The sequence below is a fragment of the Artemia sp. Qi Xiang Cuo genome, chromosome 16 (assembly GCF_049724085.1).
Source record: "Artemia sp. Qi Xiang Cuo chromosome 16, ASM4972408v1, whole genome shotgun sequence".
NCBI lineage: Eukaryota > Metazoa > Arthropoda > Branchiopoda > Anostraca > Artemiidae > Artemia > Artemia sp. Qi Xiang Cuo.
This window is the reverse complement of record NC_142809.1, coordinates 27,347,958-27,375,520: the sequence shown is the minus strand read 5'-3', so window position 1 is coordinate 27,375,520 and position 27,563 is coordinate 27,347,958. Positions and strand designations below refer to the sequence as shown.

Genomic DNA, 27,563 nt, shown 5'->3' with positions numbered 1-27,563 from the left:
ATTAGGTCTTAGAGGATGACAACCCCCTTCAGAGTCCTTAGGGTAAGGGTTGTAATTTATGCCCTGGGGGCATATGAGGTGTTTATAGGCAGTGTTGTCGTAGAAACACAAAAAGGGTTCATTCCATTGGAAATCGAGAGGCCTAGTGCCCTTCTTAATAGTCAAAAGTGATTGGAAGGCTTGACATTTTTATAGTAAAGATCGATGTGGGTATAATGTATTATTTTGTTTTTGTTGTTGTTGTTTAGACCAGGGCACTTTGTATCGAAGGAGTTGTCGTAGGAACTTTGAAAAGGGCTCATTCGATTGAAAATAGAAAGGGCTGATGTCATTTTCAATAGTTAAAAGTAATTGGAGGGAAACTAATCCCCCACCCACCCCCACCCACCCATTTGACTTTATGTTTAAAAACTAAATGTTGCCATACGATTAAATCAACATGCACTGTGTTAATGCTAATTCCCAATAAGGCATCTCAGCAGTATCCCAAGAACGACTGAGGGTATTATGTTCAAACTTTCAGGGCTGCTTCTGCTCTTGAAATCTAACCAAATCAAAAGAGCGCAAGCGTATCCAAGCTATCAAAAAAAGTAAACAGATTTTTTTGCCATTGGTATCAAGTTTTCCATTTCAGGTCAACTAGAGGAGGTATGAAACTAAATTAAATATTACTATTTATGTCCAGATTTTTAAAAGGATGTATGCTGTTAAAATAGCTGAAAATGTTTCTCTAGCATACAAATAGCAGGCCAAACTATGAATTCTTAAAAAAACGAACAGATTTAAAGTATTATTTTCTTTTTCTCTGGAAAGAGTATGTCAATATAAAACGAACAAAAATTAATTAAAAAACTTTTCCCACAAAATTAAGTTTTTCAAAAAAAGTAAAGAACTCCATTAAACAAAAAATGAGCAAAAATAAAATCAAATAATCTACCAAGCGTGAAACTACCACAAATCAGCATCGATAAATAAATGAAACCCAAAATGAACAGAAATTATTCCTCCCTCTAAAGTACAACAAACATCGAATCCCACACCAATTTCTTGATCATCGAACCTTGATATACCTTGAACCTTGAACCTTGATCATCGAACTCGTGATGGTCAATGATAATAACATGAAGTACCAAGTAAAGTATAACTTAAACAATTGAAAACGAATCCCTTAGCTACCCTCTCCCAAATTTTTAACCCCCTTCTCAAGACAGAAGGGGACACACATGGTATTAGCATTTCAAGAGAATCGTGATATATTCATCCCCCCCCCTCAGGATTTCATAAAATAGCCCATAAGTTAATAGGGTACTCTCATGATAGTAAGACAGCTAACCTTCTTGATTATGTTATTGTAAACCAAAGAATAGCATGATCAATACAAGATACTAGAGTATATACTGTTATTAATGTTAAAAGTAAAGAGTTACCATCTAGGAGTGTCAGGGGTTAATCCAAAGCTGAAATTTAGGATGGGCAACTATCTTCCGGGGGGCTTTAACGTTGGTAAGCTCCAGGATGAGAATCTAAGAGAAACTTACCAGGAACAGTTGAATACTAAACTGGAGAGTTTAAAATTTGAAAATGCAGAAGATGGATGGAATTTTTTAAAGCAAATAGTTTGTGTAGTCGCTGACGATGTCTTAGGGAATAAAATTTGAAACGTAGCTAGGAATGCTAGTGAATATGCTTTATGTTTAATAAAGAGAAGGAGGGGCTTGAACAAGATTTATTTGAGTGATAGATCATATGGAAATAAGAGGAACGTAAAGACAGTGGGGAAAGTATAAGAATATGAATTAAGAAGGTGTGAAGTGGACAAAATTACTGAAGATCTAGAAGATACAGCCAGACGGCATTATAGTAAAATATTGTACTGGCATGTTAATAGATTTAGAGGTAATAGTCAATCTGGACTTGTTATATTTAAAAATAAGAACAGGACCGTAATTTTTCATAAGGAAAGAATTAAAAAGAGGTGGACATAACATTTACTGAGCATGTGCCAAACCGCAATAAAGTTACAGAAAAAGATACAGAAAAGAATAAAAAGTTTGTGACACCTAGGATGTGAACGACGCTTTATTCTACGAGGAAGAAATAGGGACAGTACTAAAAGGATTTAAAAACTATAAGGCCTCAGGTGGTGATAGTATGGTAAATGAGTTTTTTAAATGTGGCGGTTATGAAGTTAGAGATAAGTTACTAACATGATTTTTGAAAGGGAGATTTAAGGAAAACTCTAGTTAAACTCCTCTACAAGAAAGGCAATAAGAGTGAGCGTCGTAATTACAGAGGTATTAGTAGAGATGCCTCAGGAGGTCCCACGAGAACACCGTGCTGCCACCTACAACTTTTTTACATAATTTATGCATGTTTTTATGGTTTTTGTCAGTGAGAATGAAAAAACAGTATTTTTCTCACTTGAAAAACAGGAATTTTGTCACATTTATGTCTGTTTTCATGGATGGTTATGTGTGTTGGTCGATTTATTTGATGTTTTTCATGGATGGTTATGGATGATTTATGGTTTTTGTAAGTGAGAATTTGAATAACAGGAACTTTCTCAGATTTATGTATGTTTTTATGGTTTTTGTCAGTGAGAATGAAAAAACAGTATTTTTCTCACTTGAAAAACAGGAATTTTGTCACATTTATGTCTGTTTTCATGGATGGTTATGTGTGTTGGTCGATTTATTTGATGTTTTTCATGGATGGTTATGGATGATTTATGGTTTTTGTCAGTGAGAAAAATACTGTTTTTTCATTCTCACTGACAAAAACTTAATCAGCTATAATGAAGGGGGTGTGAGTCATTATTTAGGTGGGGGTAGGGTATATTCCTGCAAAAGTACATTTGAAAGGACAAACTGCTTACTCTTCATGAGGCTTCAGGTAAAGGTTGAAAGAGGAAGGGGGGAGCAGGAATTAATTAGAATGTTTCTCTGTACAGCTAATACGTTACATTCCTATATCTACTTGCACAGAGGTGGAAAAGGCAAGGAAGGTCATCATCAACCCCCATGAAATTTCCTTGGGGTGGCAATTACTGCTAGGAACTTAGTTTTCAGCAATTTTAAATAGTAATAGTTTTCTTTTTCTATTTATATGAAGTACTTCAATGTATTTAAAAAAAATATGTGTAAAGTATTTTTCGATAAGAAAATCCTATTGTAGAGGGTGTGATGGCTTCAGTTATTTAGAAGATGAAAAGTCTCACAGTATTTCCATCCATACAAACAATAATACTCCTTTTCATCCAATCAAAATTCTCTAGTAGTAATATTAAAAATATTTTTCACCAAAATTACTATTCATCGCCAATTTTTTTAAGTATATTCAAATTTTATCCAAAATTGATATTACAAATTTAAACGTAGGACAGCACTAATCAACGTTTAATTATTGATTGACACATTTTAAAAGCAGTTGATCACGGTTTTGAGGGACCGATACATCAATTTATATCTTGGCTAGGCCTGGGTATGATTTGGAAAACAATCAGAAATTTTGAGGTGTTGAGGAGGAGGACAGCCCCCGTCATACACGTAAAAATTTCTATTCGTTTTAAATTTTAATGCTGCTCCTTACTTTCAGTTGAAAAAACTTGTTTTTTATTTAATGAAGCTTAGAAACAAACAATTTTCTAAAGGCAATGGAAAAAGTAAGCCAATTAAAATAAAAGTATATAAAAATGAAAAAAGTAAGAAATTATAAAAAATACACGAAACAATACTTACAAAAACTAAGATATAAACTCCCAGCATTTAGTTTTGTTGAGCAATGCCAAAGCGTTGGACGGATATTTTTTAAAGATATCGACAGTTTTGAACTTGGTTATCAAACATCAAAATATTTAATGCCTTTTACTCAGTGTTTATATAAAGTAACACATTATCAAAGTAGTTTGTTGAAAGGGAAACATTAAAACTAAGATTAAGAAAATCAAATAAAAATTTTTAATTCAATATTTTTAATTTAATTTTGAATACCTACCAAAGGCGAGTATATTTGACACCTCCATACTTCATAACTGTAATTAATTAAATCTTTTTCAAAGTCGCAACTAGATAAATACGATCACTCCTTGAAAAAATAATTGATAATAAAACACAAAAAACGCATCCGTTCAGGGAGAAAATGCAGAAATTCCCAGCATTTTGTTCATGGAAACATTTCTGATTATAGTGGCTTCATAGTTCAGCTCATAGGTACTTGCAATGCAAGCAAAAGTTGACGGCATTTTTTACCGAAATTGCCCCTTATTAAGTTGTTTTCCTTGTGTTTTCAATAAGTATACGAACTTTCTTGTGTACTAATTACTAATAAACAAATGCATATTTAGGATCACCATAAGAAGCTGATTCTTTGATTGAATGTTATCAACAGTTAGACTTATACTTTTATTATTGACAAGGATTGTTAGTTACTTACCATTCATAACTATGAAGAATTTTTTGTTATTACTCCAACCAAACCATAGTAAACAAATTTTTGTGGAAAACTGGTGAGGGGTTGCTCAATCAGAAATAAAAACTTTTATTTTCCTGATAATGGGTCAAAATATGTTGGCAGGCAGCCAACAAGGGGGCAACAATGATTTTTTCCATAGTTTTCCCCTATTCTGCTCTCTTTTCTTTGGTTTTCTTATAATTACTTTATAGTCCCAATTTTCCAGGGGGGCATGGCCCCCCTGCCCACCTTGCCGGCGCCCATGCTGATAGTCCTCAAATGGGGTGGGAAGAAGTTGTAACAAAAGATTTAAAGGAAATGAAAACTTCTTGGGAAAGCGTAAAGAAGGTGGATTTGAATAGTTTGAGATGAAGGAGTATTGTGTGTAACTGTATTGGTGTCAGGCACCTTGGTGCTGCAGTGAATTGTTGTCAGTAGTAGTAGTGGTAGCAATAATGTTTCTCCTATTTTTTCTTCGCTGCTGCAACATCATATGTAGATATTTAAGTGCTCAATTCAAAACTGTTCATCATTTCAGCGTACTTTTTGTAGATTTATAGTAAAAAAGAGCTTATACATTAAGTTGTTACAGAGCTTTGAGTTCTAGGTTATCTTACTATATTAAATTTTTAGCATGTAATAAACTCTTGGATTAATAATTGAGAAGCATCTGAGTGATAAAACCCCTTTAGTTCTCAATTTTTTAGATTTCGAGCAAGCTGTTGAATCAGTTGATAGAAGAGCTTTAGCGACGGCCCTATTCTTGTGTGGTACACCAGATAAATACATTAAAGTGATTAGTGCTATGTCCAAGAATAACATTGCTGTGGTTAAAGTAAGAAATGAGGTTAGTATCCGGTTTTGTATTAAATCTGGAGTTAAGCAAGGTTGCGTCCTTTCCCCATTTATATGAATCAATTTTATGGAGTTTGCTCCTAATGATTACAGCAAAGGCAATGGGAGAAACAAGGAATCGATTGGGGAAGAAGACACTTGTTTTTATGCTGATGTTTGGTTACGCTGAGGATTTAAGTATCCTAGACGAAAATGTAAGCAAAATTAATGAGTTTTTAGAGGTTGTGCGAGGTCAGGGTACAAGAATGTATTTGAAAATTAACGTTAAGAAGACACTAAGACTAGGAATAATGAAGGTGAAGAGGTGATGCAACGAATGATTGGGAACAGAAAAAAAAACTACACAAGATTTTGTTGTTTAGCGGCAACGGCGGTGTGCTGTGGTTGTGGTAACCTAGATTCAAATACTGGATAAGACAATTTCTGAAATGTGTATTCTCTTTCAAGCGCTCATTCATTTCTAATGATTAATTTTCCTAAAATGATAAAGTCAAAGAAGCGAAAATAATGAGAGTACACTTTCTGATGAGTAGCCTAGTTCAAATCATTTGCAGCATTGCAGCAGAAAAATTGCACGAATAATGACACTATTTTTTTTAAAGCATATTGTCTTATTGGAGTTTTGAAATAAAGTTTTCAGTACGTTCCCATGGAAATTTTAATTTAATATGTATTTACTTCAAATATAACAGGAATTAACTGGAAACCTGCCAGAGTTTATCAACTAATACCTTAGCACTAAATAGTGATTCAAATTTTAATGAGTCATGATTAAAATATGAGTGTTAATACTAATTAAATCTTTTATTAATTAGTATTAATACTAATACTAATTAATTCTCAAAATTTGGTCATTGGTCTCCATTCTTTAATTTTGGTCTCCATAATTAACTGCACATCTAAAATTTTTTAATGTCTTTCAGGCTTCTCTGATATATTTTATATCGGATAATATTTTATAGATAATTGATTTCTTATTTACATCCCCTTGAAGATAGTAAAAATAGGAAAAAGTTCCCCTCGAAAAATAGGAAAAGTTTAAAAGGCATGGGAGGTTAAATCTATATTTAATGCCCTATTTTAGCAAAAACTCTGGTTGACTATTCTTTGCCTAAGTTGGACAAAGCCAAAAAGGTCTTTTTATTAGGTTCATTGTGTATATCAGTATATATTTTAAACCTATAAAACGCAAAAATAATTATTTAAAAGTTTTTCTGATGAAAGTAAAGAGGGAAGTTGAAACTTAAAACGAACTAAAATAACAGCATCGAATTTCCGGCAGCATATTTTTGAGAACCTATTTCAAAATAAACTTGCTCTTGATATTTTCCTATATTTGTAAAATTCTGAAAAACTGGCCCTTTGCTGAAAACTAAGCTTTCTTGAGTATTTCTTAGAGAATTAAAATTACGCTATATTTGAATACAAATTAAAATTATTCAAATCAATAATATATTTAATTATAATGAAAATTATTGATTTCACGGACGGTAAAAATTATTGAGAGCTTAATAAATTAGTCTTCTATTTTCGTCAGGACACTAAAGGATTTTTCTGCTTCTAATCTTGTTTTGTTACGTTGGTCTTGCGTTTTCAGCAAAGTTGTAGTTTTAGAGAATTCTGCAAATGTAGGGAAATATCACAAGTCAGTTTATTTGAAACTTTTTTTGAGAAATATATTGTGTAAAATGCAAAGCAGTAATTTTTTAGTTTTAAGTTTCAATTTCGCTCTTTACTTTTAATCAGAAAAACCATGTTTTTAAAAGTTCAATTCACAAGAAAAACATAAATACAAACAGTTCTTGATGTTCTCCTACCAGAGAGGATCGTAACTGCGAAGTTTCAGCCCAATTGGTGCATTCAATCGACAAGCAAACGGAAGACTTTATGCGAAGAATAGAAACGCTATTTCTAACGATCACTATTCATTTTCTCTGGACAAAACTGTAATCTTTAAATACTGTTCAATTTTTTTTCCACTGATTTTTCACCACTAATTTTTTTAGAGTCGTTCGTTCTAAGATAAACCCTTATATGGTTCAATATAAAATTTTTAAGCAAGTGTTCTTTCACCCATTAAGTAAACTCTTTTAGGAATCTTATGCGCCTGAAACAAACTTTACCCATTTTTCATTTCAGTTTCATTATCATTTATTGAACTATACTTTTACGATGCGCTTTTTAGTCAATTACCTTATTTAAATACCGTCACTAGGCTGGTGAAACAAAACGTATGACTAATTCGAGTTTAATAACTTAATTTTGACTTCATACAGCTCTTGAATATTCAACAGACCATAAAAAGAATTATTAGACTTCCTCACGGACCAAATACAAAATTTAATGTTTTTTAATCATGAAATACTTGCAATGTGCGAAGTGTATATTTTGTTTCAGTTGAAATATAGGTCATTCCAAATGCTCATATAAATTATAGCGGCAAAGTGCTATTAGAACTCAGCGCATCTCTTTGCTATCAACGAGGAGAAAACAATATTGGAGTTACAGACCTTATCTTTTGAACATATTATGTGCAATCAATTCTTTTTCCCGAAAGGAGCTAATTTGTTTCGAGGAATTGGACCACATGTCTATGCATAGCTAATCACATAGACAAACAAGTTAATTTTCACCTTTCGTTTCTATTTCTAGTACTTATGTTACCGTGAATCAGGGCTTCCACTCTCGAATATTAAAATTCGGGGACAAGTCTTAAAAATTCGGGGAGTTTTCAGGGACAAGTCTTCAAGATTCGGGGATTTTTCGGGGAAAAAAACAAACTGAAATTTTATTGTCAAAATTTAGGAGCCAAAAAGTTTTAGCTTCATTTTCAGGCTCAAGTAGGGCTTGGATCCGCATAGTAAATCAAGCATTTCACAGAGCAGGTTTTAGAGCCAGAGTAGGGATTCGAACCCATAGCTGAAAACGCTTATTGCTGATATTGCGGCAAAAACTTCAAAATTGTTTTCAAATAAAAAAAAAGTGAACACATGTGAACTGTAAATGCCAGTAGCAATTTTTCATTAAGTCAGTAATTCATTAATTATATTAAAAAAAAAAAAAAAAATATTGTTTGAGGTTTCTACTGTTTGAGGTATTAAATAGACAAAATGAAACCTATAAGTATGAGGCAACATTAAAACTTAAAACAAACAAGAACTAAATTAAACAAGTAAATTCAAACTTAAATTAAAAAGGAAATTTTGACGACAATTGACACATTTTTGGTTTTTCTTGCTGATTCTAAGGTCTGAAGTGTTTACCCCCCCTCCCCGAAATACCCTCGGAGAAAACGGAAAATACCCCCCCCCCTCACAAAAATACCCCCTGCAGAAAATACTCCCCACGGAAAGTATACCACCCGTGGGAAGTAATTCCCCGGAATACACCCCCCACGGAAAGTATCCCCACCAAAAATGCCCTCGGAAAATAGCCAGCCCCCCCCCCTCTGCGGAAAATACCCCTTCGGAACATATATTTTAAAATATATGTTCCTATACTTTCTTTCTATACTTTCCTTATTTTGGTTACCTCGTAATCACTATATAGTCACCGATTAACCCCCAACCCTCCCACCAACTCTGCGGCCATGCATGTTCCAAATATAGTACTTATTGCAGTCTCATTTTTATATCAGTCCATCTAATGCCTGGACATAATAGCTCCAGCTACAAATCATATAAAAGTTACTTATTCTTTTTCTTCACACTAATATTATTTGGCATTATTAACAAAATAAGTCCAAAAATAATATAAAACTTGACACGAAAACAATATGAGCCTAATAACCAAATTTTTACTTTAAGCTGTAATGTAAATTTTCTCATAAATAATATTTTTGGGGTCACTTCCGTTTAAATCCCCTATTCCCCGACCTTGTACATATTCTATAGCAAAAATTTTTCTCATTAGGAGGGGGAGGGGAGGTGGTGCATTTTTTATTGTAAGAAGAATTGATTTAGGGATTTGTTTTAAGAAGAAATAAATTATACCACAATTTCTTTAAATTCTTTTGTTTCTATCTCAGAATTAGCCTTCATACAGGATTACTAATTTTTCAAGCATTTGAAGTTGTGAGGATATGCCTAGATATTTAAACAAATTTATTTGGCTGTCCCGAAATTGAGCAGAATATATTTTCCGTAAAATATTTTTCGCCTCACTAACAGCTTTGCAAAACCGTAAAAAGATCCTAAAACTGCAGTTTAAAATATTACACCCACTGATTATATTACAAGGGTGAAGGGACCAAAATAATAATTGTGAGGGGAGTGCTGGGTGAATACGTTTGAGGGTAAAAGGTGGTATGACAAGTACAATTCTCAGATAAAAAAAAGAAAAGAACTTAAATTTTACACACCGAATGAAACAAAAATTTAAATGGTAAGAATTCCTGTCAAAAAGATCAATTCCTTCAATATATTACGCGTTCAATCATTAAGTATTAAACATTGATACAGTATGTCCCAAATCAAAAACAGCAAAAGAAAACCAAATTTAAACTTATGATTTGGCTTTCAAAACAATTCTCCTTCTTTAGAAGTTCAATTTCAAAGCCCAAAATCATACTGATCGTTCCGTTAAACAACTTCAAATAGAATTCTTTGGTTAATTATGTCAAGATTGTCTTGACCACGAATGGTGTAGACGCAAGAATCTTATAGTATTTGGAATACTGGATTCTAAATGGTTTAATTTAAATGCAGGAAAATGATACTTTTGTGAACAAATGAAGAACCGTCTATACTTAAATTGTATCGGTCTGGTTTTTATGCAAAGAAATACAGGAGACGAAAATTAACGGAGAAGAGAGTAGTGAAAAATTATGGTATATAAAGTAATGTTTGCTAGGGATAGTCGCTAGGGGTGGCACCGTGGTTGGGTGATTTTCGGGGAAAGTTCGGGGATTCGGGGAACCAAATTTTTTTTCGGGGAGACACATAGATTTTAGGGGAAATCCCCGAAAATTCGGGGATAGTGGAAGCCCTGCCGTGAATGTTCAAAAGTCGTGACTGTCTACATTTACCGGTGAATGTCCGAAATACCTTTTTTTCTCCTTAGATTTAGTCAGCGTTGTCAGTCAACGCTGATGATGACAGGTTAGATTAGGTTTTTAACCCATTTCTGATATTTAAAACCAAATTTAACGTAATCTAACTTAACCTAAACTAACGTAACCTAACTTTGACTTTAACCATCATACCTTGCATAAGACTGTAAAAGCTGATTCGCAAAGCTAATTGCATCCATGCAGAAAAAAAGGAATTTCGGACATTCACCGGTGAATGTCGACATTAACCAGATTTCGGACATTCACGGTAACATTTGTACAGTTTTCTCACTTTGTATTGGTTCTAGGTTTACATTCAATTTATTTATTGAATTGCAATTATTTTAAGAATAACAAGCTAAATAAATAACATGCATATTAATTTCTTATTCTACTTTGTATAGCGTTGGATTATATTTTGTGGGAGGGGGATTATATTGTGTGGGTTGGGATCAGTTAACGTGTGTGTATAAAATTTTATTTTTTTCTCAGTACATATACTCACCTGCCATTTTTGTTGTTATTATTTATTTAATTATTAGGTTTTACAGGACTCCCTTGCAAGCGGTGGTTCTGGTATGCCGATGATTCCTTGTAAGCTACCTTGCTACTCACTATTTATGCTTTTAAAATGACGAGACTCATACAATGATTCTTTTTTTTGTAGAAAGACAAGTTCTCACAAGCAGGAAAGCTGACTCTATTGCCAAACTTGGTCTAGGTTCCACCTACTGACGTAAATCTGTCACATTTTTTCGAGAATTAATGTGGATATTTAGTTTATTCTCTTTACACTGTCAACTATTCAATTTAAAAAGTGTAAGTTAATGCTCAGTGCAAGGAGGGGCATCCTATTGGAGGAGGACCCACGTGTTTTGATAATTTTGCTTATTTTAAGACTAGATATATATTTAGGGACCGAATGAACCACCTCGTGATTCTGCAGTTTCACAAGAAAAACAAAATTATACGCGGGTTTTTCAATAGTTTGAATTGTTGGCTGTCTCAGAGTTTTTCTTTTTTCTCGAAAGCATTTTGGCCTCGTTTAGGATATTAAATAAAAAAAACAAGTTTTTTTTAACTGAAAGTAAGGGTTGACATTAAAAATTAAAACGAACAGAAATTATTCCGTATATGAAAGGGGCTGTCCCCTCCTCAATAACTCGCTCTTTACGCTAAAGTTTTTTATTGTTTTAAAAAATAAAATTGTGTGACAGATTCAAACTTTAGCGTAAAGAGCGAGGTACTGAGGAGGGGACAGCCCCTTTCATATACTGAATAATTTCTGTTAGTTTTAAGTTTTAATGTCGCTCATTGCTTTCAGTTAAAAAAACTTGTTTTTTTTTATTTGATTTCTGAACGTTTTTGAATTAATGCAACTTTGATTTTGGCTAACCGTACCTGAATAATTAAAACGAAATTTGCATATTAATTTTACTTTTTTTGGCTAAATGGCTTTCTCGAAATTTTGTTCTGACGTAACTTACGAATTAACTTATATAACAAACTTTTATATTCATACGTTTTATTAGGTATATTAGGGAGTTTGCCCCTTAGTCGATAACTTGCTCTTTACGCTAAAGTTCGAATTTTGTTCGAACACAAACCCCTGTATTACAAAGACCGGTTAATTAGAATAGATAGCTCTTTTGAAATTACTAAAAAAAACATTAGCGAAAAGGGCGAGGTATTGACTAGGGGACGAAACCCCTCATACACGTAATAACTTCTGTTTGTTTTAAGTTTTAATGTTGCTCCTTACTTTCAATTGAAATAAATATTTTTTTTTTATTTAATTTCTGATCGTTTTTTAAATAATGCTGGGAAACCCGGCGCCCCCTTCATAGAAATGTACCTTCCCCCAGGGAAACATCTTCCATGGAAGGATTCTCCCCCGCAAACCCCTCCTCCAACCCCCCCCCCCATTAGAAAAAATCCCTCCTGAAACGTCTTTATACTTCCCATTAACCAATACTATATGTAAACAATGGGCAAAGTTCATAACTTCCAGGCCTTCCCCCGGGAACTGTGGGGGATTAAGTCATCCTCAAAGACATATTTATTAGATTTCAGACTATGCTGAACAAAATGGCTGTCTTAAAATTTTGATTGGGTGACTTTGGAAAAAAATGAGCGTGGGAGGCGGCCAAGTTACCCTCCAATTTTTTTGGTCGCTTAAAAAGGGCACTAGAACTTTTAATTTCCGTTCAAATGAGCCCTCTTACGATATTCTAGGACTACTGGCTCGATACGATCAACCCTGGGGAAAAAAAAAAAAAAAAAAAAAATAAAAAAAAAAAAAACGCATCCGTGATCTTTCTTCTGACAAAAAATACAAAATTCCACATTTTTGAAGATATGAGCTTGAAACTTCCGCAGTAGGGTTTTCTGATACGCTGAATCCGAAGGTGTGATTTTCATTAAAGTTATGACTTTTTGGGGGTGTTTCCCCCTTTTTTCGAAAATAAGTCAAAATTTCGCGTAACTTTTGATGGGTAAAACTAACTTAATGAAACTTATATATTTGAAATCAGCATATTAATGTGATTCTATTGATGTATCTATGGGTATCAAAATTCCGGTTTTTAGAGTTTCGGTTACTATTGAGCCGGGTCGCTCCTTACTTACAGTTCGTTACCACGAACTGTTTGATAAGTTTTACATGACATAACAAAATGACCGAAACGGGCATCCTGCTGTGGCGCGACTCGTATTGTTACTTAAGAAGAGTGTACAGGCACTAAATGACCGTTCAAATGAGCACTCTTCCTTTTTTTTAAGGCAATGACTTTTTAGAATCCCCTATAGGAAGCAAAACAAACTTTTGTTGGAAGAATTTCTCCAAATGAAATTGAATTTCTGCATTTTAGTAGACAGGAAGCTAAAACATCTGGTACAGGTGTTAATACACAGGTATTTTAGCTTTCGAGAAAAAAGAAAAACTCTGAGACAGCCAACAATTCAAACTATTGAAAAACCCGCGTATAATTTTGTTTTTCTTGTGAAACTGCAGAATCATGAGGTGGTTTAATCCGTCCCTAAATATATATCTAGTCTTAAAATGAGCTAAATTATCAAAACACGGGGGATCCTCCTCCAATAGGCTACCCCTCCTTACACTGAGCCTTAACTTACACTTTTTAAACTGAATAGTATTTAAAAGCATAAATAATGAGTAGCAAAGTATTTTACAAGGAATCATCGGTATACCAGAACATTGCTTGCAAGGGTGGCCTGCAAAACCTAATAACTAATTAAATAATAATAATAAAAATGGCAGGTGAGTACATGTACTGAGACAAAAATAAAATTTAATACACACCCAACCCACACAATATAATCCCCCTCACACAAAATATAATCCAACCCACACAACATGCTGTACAAAGCATCTCTCACCTTGAAGAGACTTGTCTGTGCAAAACTTTGTATGTTCCGGATAGCCCTTAGGTATTTGATTAAGATTTCAGTTAAGTTCATATGATTAGGATACTCTGAACCAAGAGATTTTGTATCAGGATTTTATCCCCAGGAAATATATTAGCTTGACTATGAGGTTGGCGTATTTGCAGAGAGGGAGGGGGGTAACAAAGGTATAGGCCTCTGGGACATGCTGATTCGAATTATGAACCTCTGAAAGAGAAAGACCCTCAGATGAGTGAAGATTGCCGAAAACTGTCTGCTCTGCTATTGTATACTCATAAACTACACACTTAATAGGAGATACTTGAACCTTTGAGAAATATCTCTTAGAATTGTTTATCCGGAAAGATCTCTTAATTGTTTCAGAGATTTGTATTTTTACAGGCCCTATAGCTATTTGGGCTGAAGAATTTTATAGAGTTTTGTATGGAATCAAAACTTTTAAATGAAGCCAGTTATAATCTTTTTTTTCAGCCTAAGATAAAGAATAGGACAAAATGAACACTGGGAAAGGTAAAAACAAAGTTACTTGCATTAATTTCAAGATCTCAAAACACACAAAACATTCGAGAGCAAGAGCTCAAGCCGATGAAGAGTAATTAAAAAAAATGAAGTCTATGGCTAATTTTGTATCGCACCATTATATATAATGTAGATCCATAAAACAATTTGTTTTTCGTTTGGCAGCTTTTTTTACTTCCTACAAGTTTTTCAGTACGGTGAGTCATTCTGATTGTTGTGGAAAAACTCTTTCCTCAAAGAGTAAAAATGATGGCGCTTCTGATTATTGTGGAAAAACACTTTTTTCAAATAGTAAAAATGATGGCGTTAGTCTTGTTGGTTAGGATTAGGAGATCAAAAGCTAAAGAAAATCTTTGTACTTGAATTACATCTTATTGAATAAGATGTTGCAATAAGTCATCACTCCTACCGTACTTCCGAATGAACAAATCTTCAGTATTGAGTATGATTCTGTCTATCTATTTAGGTAAATTCCATTTATTTTGTAATTTGATTTAACAGCGGAAAATCACTTCACCCCCAAGGGTTTGAATTTTTAAGTATGTTCAATTTTTACAGTTATTGATTCATATAAGAAATGTTTCACAAAGGGAAAAAAGGTATCTTTTCCCTTTTCCCAGTGCTTAATTTATAAAATCTAGTTATTATTATAGTTTTCAATGTTTTTTCATTATTATTTTCTTTTTGCCTACAAGTGGAACTTCGGAGTAGGAGACATTACAGTTCTCTACTAGGTTTGTCACTGTTAGGAGTGTCATGGTATTTTTTTTTTTTTACTGGAGTTATTTTTATATCATGAGCCCCTAATTAATTTTTTATAGAAAAAAAAGGAAAAGATAAATATGTTTATACAACACAAGCAATAAAAGGAGCACTTACGTCGTTGATGTTTCACAGGCATCTAACAATCTGATATAATCTAGTGGCTCTAGATTCTGAGCCTCTGCAAAGCCTGCGCAATTGAAAAAAGAAGATTCTGCTCGGCAAATGCTTAAGTGCTTCTCAAAAATCGAGCTATTGCTGTTTTTGTCGACAATGTTTTGCTCTTCACCATAGTCATCTACATATGTAGATGGATCAATTTCTATTGTAGATGTCTCTTCATTTTCATCTCTTGTATTTTTCGCAACTTGATCTCTAATTTCAGAAGAAGATTTGAAGCTGATATTCCTTACATCATCCAAAGTTGATTTAGTGCATTTGAGTGTGATTATGTCTCTATCACTTCTACCATCAGTTGCAATCTGATCAGCTAGGATTTTACTCGCAAGGCAGTCGTCATTTTTGTTTTCTTTATAACTACTAGCATTAAATTGAGATTGTTCATATTCCTCACATTCTATTTTGGTTAAAAAAGGATCACCCAAATCGTCCAAATCAGAATCAGTTTCGATGAAAAATGGGTTTTGGTTAAAATAACTAAATATTTGTTTTTCCCTAGCAGTAGAATTTTCTATCAGATTTTCAGATGGCGTGGCTTTCAAACTAGATTTGGTGTCACTTCGTAATGTCAGTGGACAGAGTTTCCTATCATTCTCCAAAGTTCCATTGTTAGTTGCGTAAATATTTCCAGCCGAATCTAATGTAATTTTGCATTTATTGTCATTAACTTCAGCTTCAAAAGTAAAATTTTCGTCAAATTCATTTTCCAGTCCATTCCTGGTTTTATTGTCAATCTTAGTCACACCATACCTGTCAAACAATCCCCAAGTATTTGATATTTTAATTTCTCTAGAATTATTCTCTGACGATATTTCAGAAAATAGTGAAGTCTTTTCTGTTTTATTTACCTTATTTACCTTTGGTTGATTATTCACAATTTCATAATTATTTAGCCTGTGACTCTCCCTCTTTATTACTTCATTATTAGCATATATCGGCTGGATTTTAGGTTCTCCAGTAGGATATTTCACACTAAGCTGAATAGAGTCACTATCATAAAATCGCTTACTGCATTTTATATTGAAAAAAGTATTTCTGTTTTGTAGCCAAATATCTTCAGTGCTTTTGTGTTTTGTTGCATAATCTGAGGTTTCTTTACATCTTGTATTTTGTTGTTTCAATGTGGAAGGACAGAAAAAGGATCGGTGATAAATCTGTTGCTGAAGCTCTTGTAAATTCTCTTCTTTTTTGCCTGGTGAGTTTTTATTTAGAGAGCTATCACTCCGAGATATGTTTCTTAATGAATTTTCTTGAGTCTTGTGTCTTGAGTTTTCATTAAAGCCTAATTTAGCTTCGCCCTGCTTCAATTTCATATTTTCATAATCTACATGCTGAAAACGGGTGTTCGTAATATTGAAATCTTGACGTTTTGACCGGAGTAATGAAGCTAAATTAAAAAACCGTCTCTTTTTCTTTTTAAGATAAACAGGTTGTGGCACCCAACAATTTTGAAACTCAGCTGGGCAATCTACAGCCCGTTCCTGCAGAATTCTCGTATTTTTCCGTCTTACTCTAATTTCAATCGAACGTGAGTCTCGAGAAGTCATTTTTTGTATAATTACACTCCTTGTCATTCTATTTACTGGAACTCCATTAATCTGCAATATTTCATCGTCTTGGACAATTGGGCCCCATGGCAAGACTGCCCTACTAGCAGGACTATTTTTAGCTATATCCAAAGCAAACAACTGGTAAACATTTGAACCCATTTTCTCTCCTCCATAAAACTTGATTCCTAGTCCAATTCTTTCCTGTCTTTCCTTTATTATCACTGTAGATGCTTCAAAACTCTGTCCAGATGAAAGTGAGTTTTCATTATTAGGGGATGGACTTTTTCTTCTGTTAATGGTCTCTGCTCGGGCAACACCGGTGCAGGGATCCATCGTTGTACTGAAAAGGGAAGAGTCTCTAGGAAGGCTCTGACTTCGTTTTTTCCGTGCTTTACTTCCTAGTGAGAACTTTATTAGGTCACTAGCCATTCTTAGCGCTCGAGAAGCCCTAAAAGAAAAAAAGAATTTACAAAAATCTATGTTTTTAGTAAACTAGCATTCCGGCAAATAACAGCCACGGTTGCTAGCAGCCTGGTGTAAGGGTTTTCCGACAATGCCACAGAGAGGCATATGCACAGGAGATTTATTCAAATGGAAGTAGTTTTTTGGGGGCGGGGGTACATACCCGAAAAAAAAGTAAAAACATGTGAATTTAATAAAAAATGGAAATCGGAGGGTAAACTGTAAATGTTTTTTTGAGCAAGAGGAAGAGGCTTAATCTGTACCTCCTCTATCTCATCCAAAATTTCGAGATTTAGATCTTTTTTTCTGTTTTGGCTTATAAATTCCGTCTAATTTTACTGTTTTCTGTTCATAATCAAAGATGTGCTTTCCTCCTCACCCGTAAAACAATTCCCTCCTTACATGCCTAATCAAGCCTGCACACGAGGGACCTCTGGGACCATCTATCTAGATCTCAAGATTAGAACAATTTTTCCCATGCTTCCCATTATTATCTTATATTATTGGGCTAGTATTTTTTTTTCATGGTTTTGCTCTTATTTTTTATTTTACCTCCTTTTTTTTCCAAACGTGAATCCTCTAAAGTAAATTCATGCATAGGTGTTTAGTATATGCAGGGTCGTATCCAGGATTTTTTTTTTTGGGGGGGGGGGGTACAAAATGATTTTTGTTTTGGGAGGGCTTACAAAAAATACTTCAATAAACGCATCAAAAATTCGGTTTTATTCATTTTGTTATGCTTTGTTATGCAAACTTTAGCTTAAAGAGCGAGGTGTTGAGGAGGAGCAGCCTCCCTCATATATGTAATAATTTCATTTCATTTTAAGTTTTAATGTTGCTCCTTACCTTCAGTTAAAAAAACTTGTTTTTTTATATTTAATTTCTGGTCGTCTTTCTAAATAAAGGCGTGAAATCTGGCTCCACCTCCACGGAAAAATACCTCCTCCCCACCAATATATTCTCTTAACAATACAATCCTGGTGAAAATTTACCCCAGACAATTGCCCTTAACATCTCCACGCGTAAAATTGAGTCGGAAAAAAGAAAGCAGGACATAAGAAGCATTTCGTTTAGAAATTCTTGTAAATTCCCCTAGTGTAAAATTTCCGCTGTAAAATTTACCCTTGGAAACTTTCCTCCCCATGGAAAATTTCCCCCTCCAGGAAAATCCCCCCAACAGAAAATTTACCCCCTCCCCCGAAAAATGTATGCATACTTCCCAATAACAAGCACTATACATAAACAATGGACAAATTTTATAACTTAAAGACCTATCCCCAGGGACTGTGGGGGGTCATGATATCTTCAAAGGCATAGTTAGATCGGTCTTTCAACTATGCTGAACAAAACAGCAATCTCAAACTAGCAATCTCGTCCAATCAACGAGATTTTGATCAAAATTTTGATTGGACGATTTTGAGAAAAAAGGGGCATGGGATGAGGCCTAGTTGCCCTTAAATCTTTTGAGTCATTTAAAAAGGACACTAGGAATTTTAATTTCCATTCGAATGAGCCCTCTCCCAATATTCTAGGACTACTGGGTCGATACGATCACCCCTGTGAAAAAAAAACAAACAAAAAAACACGCATCCGTGACCTTTCTTCTGGCAAAAAACACATAATTCCACGTTTTTACAGATAGGAGGTTGAAACTTCTAAAGTAAGGTTCTCTGATACGCTGAATCTGATGGTGTCATTTTCATTAAGATTCTATGACTTTAAGGGGGTGTCTCAAAAACCAGTCAAATTTTCTCAGGCTCATAGCCTTTGATGGGTATGACCAAACTTACTGAAACTTTTATATTTGAAATCAGCACCATAAGCCAATTCTTCAAATGTATCTAATATATCTTTAATATATATCTTTTTAATATATCTTTAAATATATTGGGGTCAAATTCTGTTTTTTAGAGTTTCGGTTACTATTTAGCCGGGCTGCTCCTTACTTATAGTTCGTTACCACGACCTGTTAAAAACGGAAGCAATAAGAAGTTGTTTTATTAAAAATATAGTCTACAGCAGGGACGGATCCAGGTGGCAAGCCTGCCCCGGGCGCTGGTCTGTAGGGGGTGCTGAGTCTAAGGCACTTTTTGATATGATCAAATAAAATCTGAAACCTACCATTCCCTAAGGCACCGACGTTTGGTTTGAAGATATGTTTAACTGTGGCTGTATCAGTTCTTTCTAATGGGAGAAGCTCCAGTAATTTGAGTCTAATTTAAAAATATCAAACATTTCGTGGTAACAAACTGTAAGTAAGGAGCAACGCGGCTCAATAGTAGCCAAAACTCTAAAAGATGGAATTTCGGTATTAATAGATACATAAAAAAATCAGCTTATTATGCTGATTCCAAATATATAAGATTGATTTAGTTTAGTCTTACCCATCAAAGGTTACACCCTTGAGAAAACTTTCCTTATTTTTAAAAAGAGGGGAAACACTCTTTAAAAGTCAATGAATCTTAATAAAAATCCTACCATCAGATTCAGCGTATCGGGGAACTCTAATGTAGAGGTTTGAAGTTCCTATCTGCAAAAGTGTGGAATTTTGTATTTTTTGCCCAACAAAAGAGCTTCTTCTTTCAAAGAAGAAGTGCTCATAGCGCTGACAGATTTAGATCTGTCCCTGATCTAGGAGACAAACGGCAAGAGGGGTACAACATCTGGGGAGTCAGGGGGTATGGGATATCCTTTAGGGGAAAGAAGTGCTGGAACATTTGTAAAAACTACAAGCCTAAATTTGTTTTCAAGATGTCTTAAAACTTATTTAGGAAAATTGTTTCATAGCGGATGCTGAGCACCCAATGGGAAAAAAGTAAAGGTGGTATGTGCTTGCCCCAAGTCTTCAATGGCACATTTTTCTTCAAATATTAGTGAAGGAAAGTTACTATCTAGCTAAGACGCTACTCGGCTACTTTCAAAACGTTACACAATACATAATAAACAACAGTTACGCATCAAACAAACATAAAATTAAGTACTTGTTCTCGGCTTTTGCTAAAATCAAACAGTTCGTGATAACGAACTTCAAGTAGCGAGTCGATACAATAGTAACCAAACTCTAAAAGACGGAAATTTTGTATCAATAGATACATCAAAATAACCAGGTTTTTATTTTGATTCAAAATATATAAGATTCATCATGTTTAATATTACCCCTCAAAAGTTACGAGCCTGAGAAAATTCGCGTGGCTTTTGAAATAGAGGGCAATATCCTTTAAAATTGAAGGAGTCTTAATGAAAATCCTGCCGTCAGATACAACACACCACCTTAGGACCCTACCTTGGAAATTTCAAGCTCCTATATACAAAAACGTGGCATTTTGCTATTTTTGCCAGAAGAAAGATCACGGATGCGTGTTTATTTTTTTCCCAGGAGTAATCGTATCGAAATAATGGTCCTAGAAGATAGGGAGAGGATGCATTCGAACGGAAATTAGAAGTTCTAGTACACTTTTTAAGTGACCAAAAGATCGGAGGGTAACTGGCCCCCCTCAAATGCCCCTTTTTTCCCCAAAGTTATCTGATCAAAATTTTTAGATAGCCATTTTGTTCAGTATTGATAACAGACCAAATAACTGTGTCTTTAGGGGTAAAATGGCCCCCCACAGTCCGTGGGAATTGACCTGTAAGTTTTGAAAGTTGCAAACTGTTTACGTATAGTATTTGTTATTGGAAAGAATACAGACATTTTTTTGGGAGAGGAGAGGGTGAAGATTTTGTGCTTAGGGTGAATTTTCATAGGGAAAATCTTCCTTGGGCAGGTAAATTTCCGGGAAGTAAATTTTCCAGGGGAAAATTTACACTGGGGGGATTTGACATAATTCCTATATGAAATTCTTTTTAAGGGGATGTGGTACCTAAGACACTTGCCGTATCTCGTCCATTATAAACGTTCTAATTTCTACTCTAATTATAAACGTATCCAAATTTTACAAAATAAAGTGGCTAGAATAATTGGAGAATATGTGAAAGTTTTTAATGATACATTGACCTGCTGTAGAAATTTAAAAGTGATGAATGTTGGACAGCTCAGGGATTATGAGGCTGCAATTTTTGTATATCAATGTCGGAATGATATATGCTCAGATATTTTTTCTCATTTTTATAAGAGTAATAGTTGCTTAGGCTACATGAGTGTAGTAATAGAAATGTGGATAACCTTGTGATTGAGCATTGGCAGAATACTCGGGCAGGAGTTACGATTCGCTATTTGGGACCGAGTGATTGGAGTGTGCTTCTGGCGAGTAGCCTACTAAGGCGGCTGAACATCTACAGCAATTTAATAAAAGATTAAAGAAGTATTTATTGGGAGGGGAGGATGAGGAGCCATAGTTTATGTAGTCTTTGTTTATTTTTATGTATTTTAATATATATATATATATATATATATATATATATATATATATATATATATATATATATATATATATATATATATATATATATATATATATATATATATATATATATATATATATATATATATATATATATATATATATATATATATATATATATATATATATATATATATATATATATATATATTTGACGAGAGAGATTGATTTTTTATATTTATTTTACTTGTTATTATTATATGTGTATACATGTGTATGTGCATGTATATGTATATATATTGAGTTATTTAGATGAATTTAATAATATTGGTTGTTGTAATCATTCGTCCTCAGAGCTTTGTTTCTTCTTGAGCGGCTACTTGTCAAATGATTAAATTATGCTGTTTTTTTGCTTAATAAAGTTTAATCCAATTCAAGTAAAAAAAAATAGTTTTTGTGGTCAAAATATTTAGAATGATGTTGGCGGCCTTGATATAATTTGTAGAACTTAGATAATAGATTTAAATAAGCGAGAGAAAACTAAAAGCCGACATCGAATTTCCCAGTAGAGGTCAAACATGCATTCCTTTCTTAATAACATTTACTAAATTTGAACAATGAACGAATTGCCTAGCTTACTGCACTTATCCTGAGGGCTGTGGGAGGGGGGGATCCCCAAAGGTATAATTATGCTAGAACTTTTTGATTTAGTTCAACATATGCATAAATATTCCTTTACAGCTTCATTCACTTACCTTACTTAGTAGCAATAGTTGTTGTAGCATTAGTAGCAATTATGCACATAGCACATTTGGTTTCGTCAAGATCCCCTTCAACACACGCTGAAAGCTTAAATTTAATATCATCAACCGTCCCTTAAGCCTTTTTGATACGCCCTCATAACAACCTATGTGGGTATAGTGTGTTTCGATTTAGTTCCATACAGTTTCAATATTTCCAAAATCTTTTACCTTAATACTAAGGCAAAAGATTTAAGCCGTTCTATCTAAGTGGATTGGTGCGCTGGATTTAGGATCCTTTGTCCGAGAGGACGAGGGTTCTATTCCTAGTGTACTCAATTATTTGGTTTGGGACGGGGGTCAGTGGCGTGACTCTGTAAGCTCAGCCAGAGTCGACCCAGCTTTAAATGGGTACCTGGAGAAATCTGAGGAAGTTAAACAGGAAGGGTGTGCGAAAGCACAGGATGGTTGCCCCCCAACCCCCCATTGAACTTCCTGGCTGAAGGGCCAAGAAACGGAGATCAGCACAGCCGGTAGGGACTATAAAGTCCAATGCCGTATTCTTTATTATTATTATTTATTATCAATACTCTTAGTTTTAGTAACAGCAGTAGTAGTAGTAACAGCAGATTTAATAGTAGAAACTTATATTTAGTGCCAGTACTAGTAGTAGAAGTAAGTATATTGTGACATTATACTTCTACAGAGGCCCTAGGAACCACTGTAGCGTATCAAGTTGAATGAACTTTATCCAGGCCATCCTTAAGGCATTTTTGAGGTTGAACGAACTTTATCAAGACCATCCTCCATTGAGGTTGAACAAACTTTAGTTACGCAATGATATAGCCCTAAGGTGCTTTTGAGGAGCAATGAACTCTGAACAAACCTGGAAAGAGTGGGTTTACCTTTCTTGATGTTATTGTAAAACAGATTGCATAATGTTCGCTAAAGATTTTCTGATAATTTCAGAAATATTTGACTGCTGTAGTCTTGATAGTATCGCGAAACAGATTATTAAGTGAATATAAAGTGGGATTTAAAATGTTTTATAATAAAAGCCGCCGAGAATATTATTTTTGAATAGAATCCTTAGAAATCTAAAAAAATCGCTGAACACCAAGTAGTTAAGGGGCAATGAATTTGACGACGCTCATAGGGGGTAGGCTATACAATTGGAGTTACCACAAATACTTCTTACAAAATGCAAAATAAATTTCGTGCTCGTTTAAACACAAAAACTTCGATGAAAAGAAATCCATTAGTGAGGGGGTTATAGATTTGGCGATGCCCATAGCGGGTATAATATTGAAGCTACTACAACAGTTGTATACATTATAGGCGATGATACGAGAACCCTTAGTCATCAGAGACTCAACCTACAAAGGCCCAAACGCCCCTCCTCTTCCAACCTTTTACCCTCCACCCAACCTCCCCCTCCATTTTTATACTTTTTTTGGAAGCCTAATTTTTTTTAACTTTTATTTTTTATATTTATTTAACATAGACGTTTTTGACAATGCCCATAGTGAGTATACTATTGGAGCTATTAAAAAAAGTCGTATACATTTTAGGCGATGATAAGACAGCCCTTAGTCATCAATTACTCAAACTCCAAACACCCCAATTCCCCTCTCCCTAACTTTTTATCCCCCCCCCATTTTCTTATAATTGTTCTTATACTCTTATACTTCCCCCTCCGTTTTTATACTTTTTTTGAAGTCTAATTTCTTTAACTTTTGTTTTTTATTTTTTATATTTATTCAACATAGAAGGTTTTTTGACGATGCCCATAGTCGGTATGCTATAGGAACTACTACAAAAAGTCGTATACATTTTAGGTGACGATACGACAGCCCTTAATCATCAAAAATGGTCCCAATGCCCCTCCGCCCCAACTTTTTAACCCTCCCCCTAACTTTTTGCCTCACCCTTTTTTTGAACTTTTTTTTACTTAGAATTTTTCACTTAAAATTTTTTGGACTTGGAAATTTTTTGGACTTAGATTTTTTTTGGACTCAATTTCGGACTTTTGGACTTATTGGAATTTTTTGGATGATCTAAGATATTCGCTAAGCATTTTCTGATGCTTTCAGAAATATTAGTAGTATGGTTTTAATGCGTTTCACGACACGACACACGTAGGGCATTACTTTAACGACAAACATAGGGCATTACTTTAACGAAACACATAGGGTATTACTTTCACGACACAAATAGGGCATTACTTTAACGACGCACTTAGAGCATTACTTTAACGAATTATCAGGGAGGTCTCCGAGTCTCCACTGCATGGCCCTTCCTCCAGACTCCCTACCCTCCCCCTCCAAGGCAACAGCTCCTCCTCCAGCCCCCCCAGTGTTCCCCCCTTTTTTACATTTTTTTTATTAACTCCCCCCTTTTTTTGACATGTTTTTTCAACTTTTTTCAGTGTCTTAAAATAACAACAAATATATTTCTAGCAAAAAAAGAGTGCCTTGAGTCACTCAACGCTTTCATAACTGATTTCCCTATTTTTGAGTGTCAGTTGCGCAATGATATAGCATTAAGGCCCTCTTGAAGTTCATTGAACTCTGAACAAACCTGGACAATGCGGTTTTACCTGTCTTGATGCTATCGTGAAACAAATTGCATAATGATCTTAGATGTTTGGTAAGCAATTTCCGATGATTTATAAAATATAAGACACCCTTAAGAACCCCTACATAACTGATTTCTCTGGTTTTGAGTGTTAGTTGCGTAATGTGTTAGTTATGCAATAGATTGTGAGAATTTTACGAACAATTAACTCTGAGCAAACCCGGACAAGGCGGTTTTACCTTGTATTATGATATTGCAAAACAGATTGCGTAATGATCTAAGATGTTTGCTAAGCATTTTACAATAATTTCAGTAATATTATTAGTGTGGTTTTAATGCATTTCACGACCCACACAGGGCATTACTTTAACGACACACATAGGGCATTACTTTCACGACACACATAATGCATAACTTTAACGCCACATATATGGCATTACTTTAAAAAATTATCAGGGAGGGTCCCCGAGTCTTCACCCTATTCTCCCCTCCAGACTTCCTGCCCCCCGCCTAGGCAACCCCCCCCTCTCCTTTAGACCACCCAAGTTTTGCCCCCTTTTTTTACATATTTTTTGAACTTTTTTCCATGTCCTAAAATAACACCAAACATACTTCTAGCAAAAAAAGAGTGGCTTTAGTCACTGAACCCTTACATAGCTGTTTTTACTGAAGTAAACTGTTTTTTTCTGCTTAATTAAAAAAAACCGTCTTGAAGTTAAAATAAAACTTAACAAAGAAAAAAAACCTCTAAAAGTAAAAAAACATCTCAAAGTTAAAACAAGACGTCTCGAAATAAAAAAAAAACATCACGGATAAAAATTGTCTCGAAGTAAAAAACGTCTCGAAGTTAAAACGAAGCGTCGTCACGAAGAAATGCAAACGTCTCGAAGTAAAAAAAAACATCTCGAAATTAAAACAAGAAGTTTCCAACATAAAAAAATAAACATCACGAAGAAAAAAAACCTCTCGAAGTAAAAAAACGTCAAAAAGAAAAAACAAATGCTCGGAGTTAAAAAAATGTCTCGAAGAAAAAAACGTCTCGATGCAAAAAATATCTAAGAAAAAAACAGCGCACAACGCTTATCGAGCCTAATTGAACCTAACTTTAATGCAGCTATCATAGGCAGCGCAATAGCGCTGCCTAAGTAAAGAACGATGTTGCCACAATGTATTATTTTTTTTTATTTTTTTTTAATCCTCCATACCCGGGCACTTTGTATCGAAGGAGTTGTCGTAGAAACTTCGAAAAAGGCTCATTCGATTGGAAATTGGAGTGGCTAGTGCCCTTTTTCATAGTCTAAAGTGATTGGAAGGCAAATAGCCCCCCCCACGCCCCTCATTCCCCCAAACATATCCAATACAAATTTTGAGATAGCCATTTTGTTCAGCGTAGTTGATTTACAGGTAAAAAATATGTTTTTGAGAAGGAAACTCCCCCATAACCCTCAGGGCAAGGGTTTTAAGTTATGCCCTGAGGGCATATAAGAACAATGTTGAAACAATGTATCATTTATTATTTTTTCCTTTAGAGCAGGGCACTTCGTATCGAAGAAGTAGTCATACAAACTTTGAAAAGGGCTCATTCAATTGGAAATTAGAGTGGCTTGTTCCCTTTTTAATAGTCGAAAGTGACCAGCCACCAGCCCCCCCTCTGCCCATCATTCCCCCAAACACATCCTATAAAAATTAGATATCCCTTTTGTTCAGCGTAGTTGATTTCCGCATTTTGAAGATTGAAGCTTGAAATCTCTACGGTAGGGTTTTCTGATATGGTGTATCTAGTAAAGGGATTTTAAATAAAATCGCTTACTTTTTGGGGGGTGTTTCCCCCTTTTTCAAAAATCAGGCTAATTTTGTCAGATTTTTGGTTTTGGGTGGGCAACAATAAACTGAAAGAAATTTTATATATTTAGAATCAGCATAAAAAGTCAATACTGCCGGCGTAGCAACTGTCATGAGAAATCCGTTTTTAGTTTTGATGAATATTGGTCAAGTCACTTTTTACTGCCAGTTGTTTTTTTTGACAAAAGTTTTTTGACCCTGTTCATTTTATTTAGTTGAATAGGATAATAAAAAGAAAGAGGGTCAGTTTGAAATCTGGATGGTAAGTTTAAATTTTGATTTCTTTCGCTAGTCTATTTTATTTTATTTTTTTTAATGTCTGAATATACAAGGGATTTAAGTTCAGGGGAAGAATTGTCCTGTTATGAAAGAGATACATTTTACAGGACCATTGTAAAATCAAAACATGGTATCTATGCCGGCAGTATGATTTTTAGTATCTCTACTCCTTCTGTAAACTATTCTAAGGCGTTGGAAATTGCAGGAAGACAACATCTGTTATTATCTAGGGAAGCAATAAATCTTTGTGTAATTTTGAATTGAGTTTGATTTTCTTTTAAAATTAAATGCATAATAATTAAATACATTATTGATTTTAAAAAATAATCTCTTTATCAGGAATCCTTGTCGTGTTGAGGAGGACAAGATGTTTTTGAGGAGGACACTCCCCCACAACCCTTGGGGCAAGGGTTTTAAGTTATGCCCGGGGGGCATATAAGGTTTTTATAGAATGCATTGTCGTAGAAACTTCAAAAAAGGCTCATTCGATTGGAAATTCAAAGGGCTAGTGCCCTTCTTAATAGTCAAAAGT

The 27,563-nt window shown here is 34.4% G+C and overlaps 1 protein-coding gene across 3 annotated transcripts in view; it reads right to left on the bottom strand.

The window, feature by feature from the left end:
• bbg (PDZ domain-containing protein big bang) overlaps window positions 1-27,563 on the bottom strand; it is a 309,605-nt gene that overhangs the window by 268,531 nt on the left and 13,511 nt on the right. For all 3 annotated transcript variants that reach the window (XR_016143110.1, XR_016143111.1, XM_089102679.1), the window contains exon 2: window positions 15,179-17,239. Coding sequence is in view for 1 of the 3 variants with exons in the window: in XM_089102679.1 (XP_088958805.1) it covers window positions 15,179-17,220 (2,042 nt within the window). In the remaining 2 variants the exon portion in view is untranslated. The remainder of the gene's footprint in view (window positions 1-15,178; window positions 17,240-27,563) is intronic.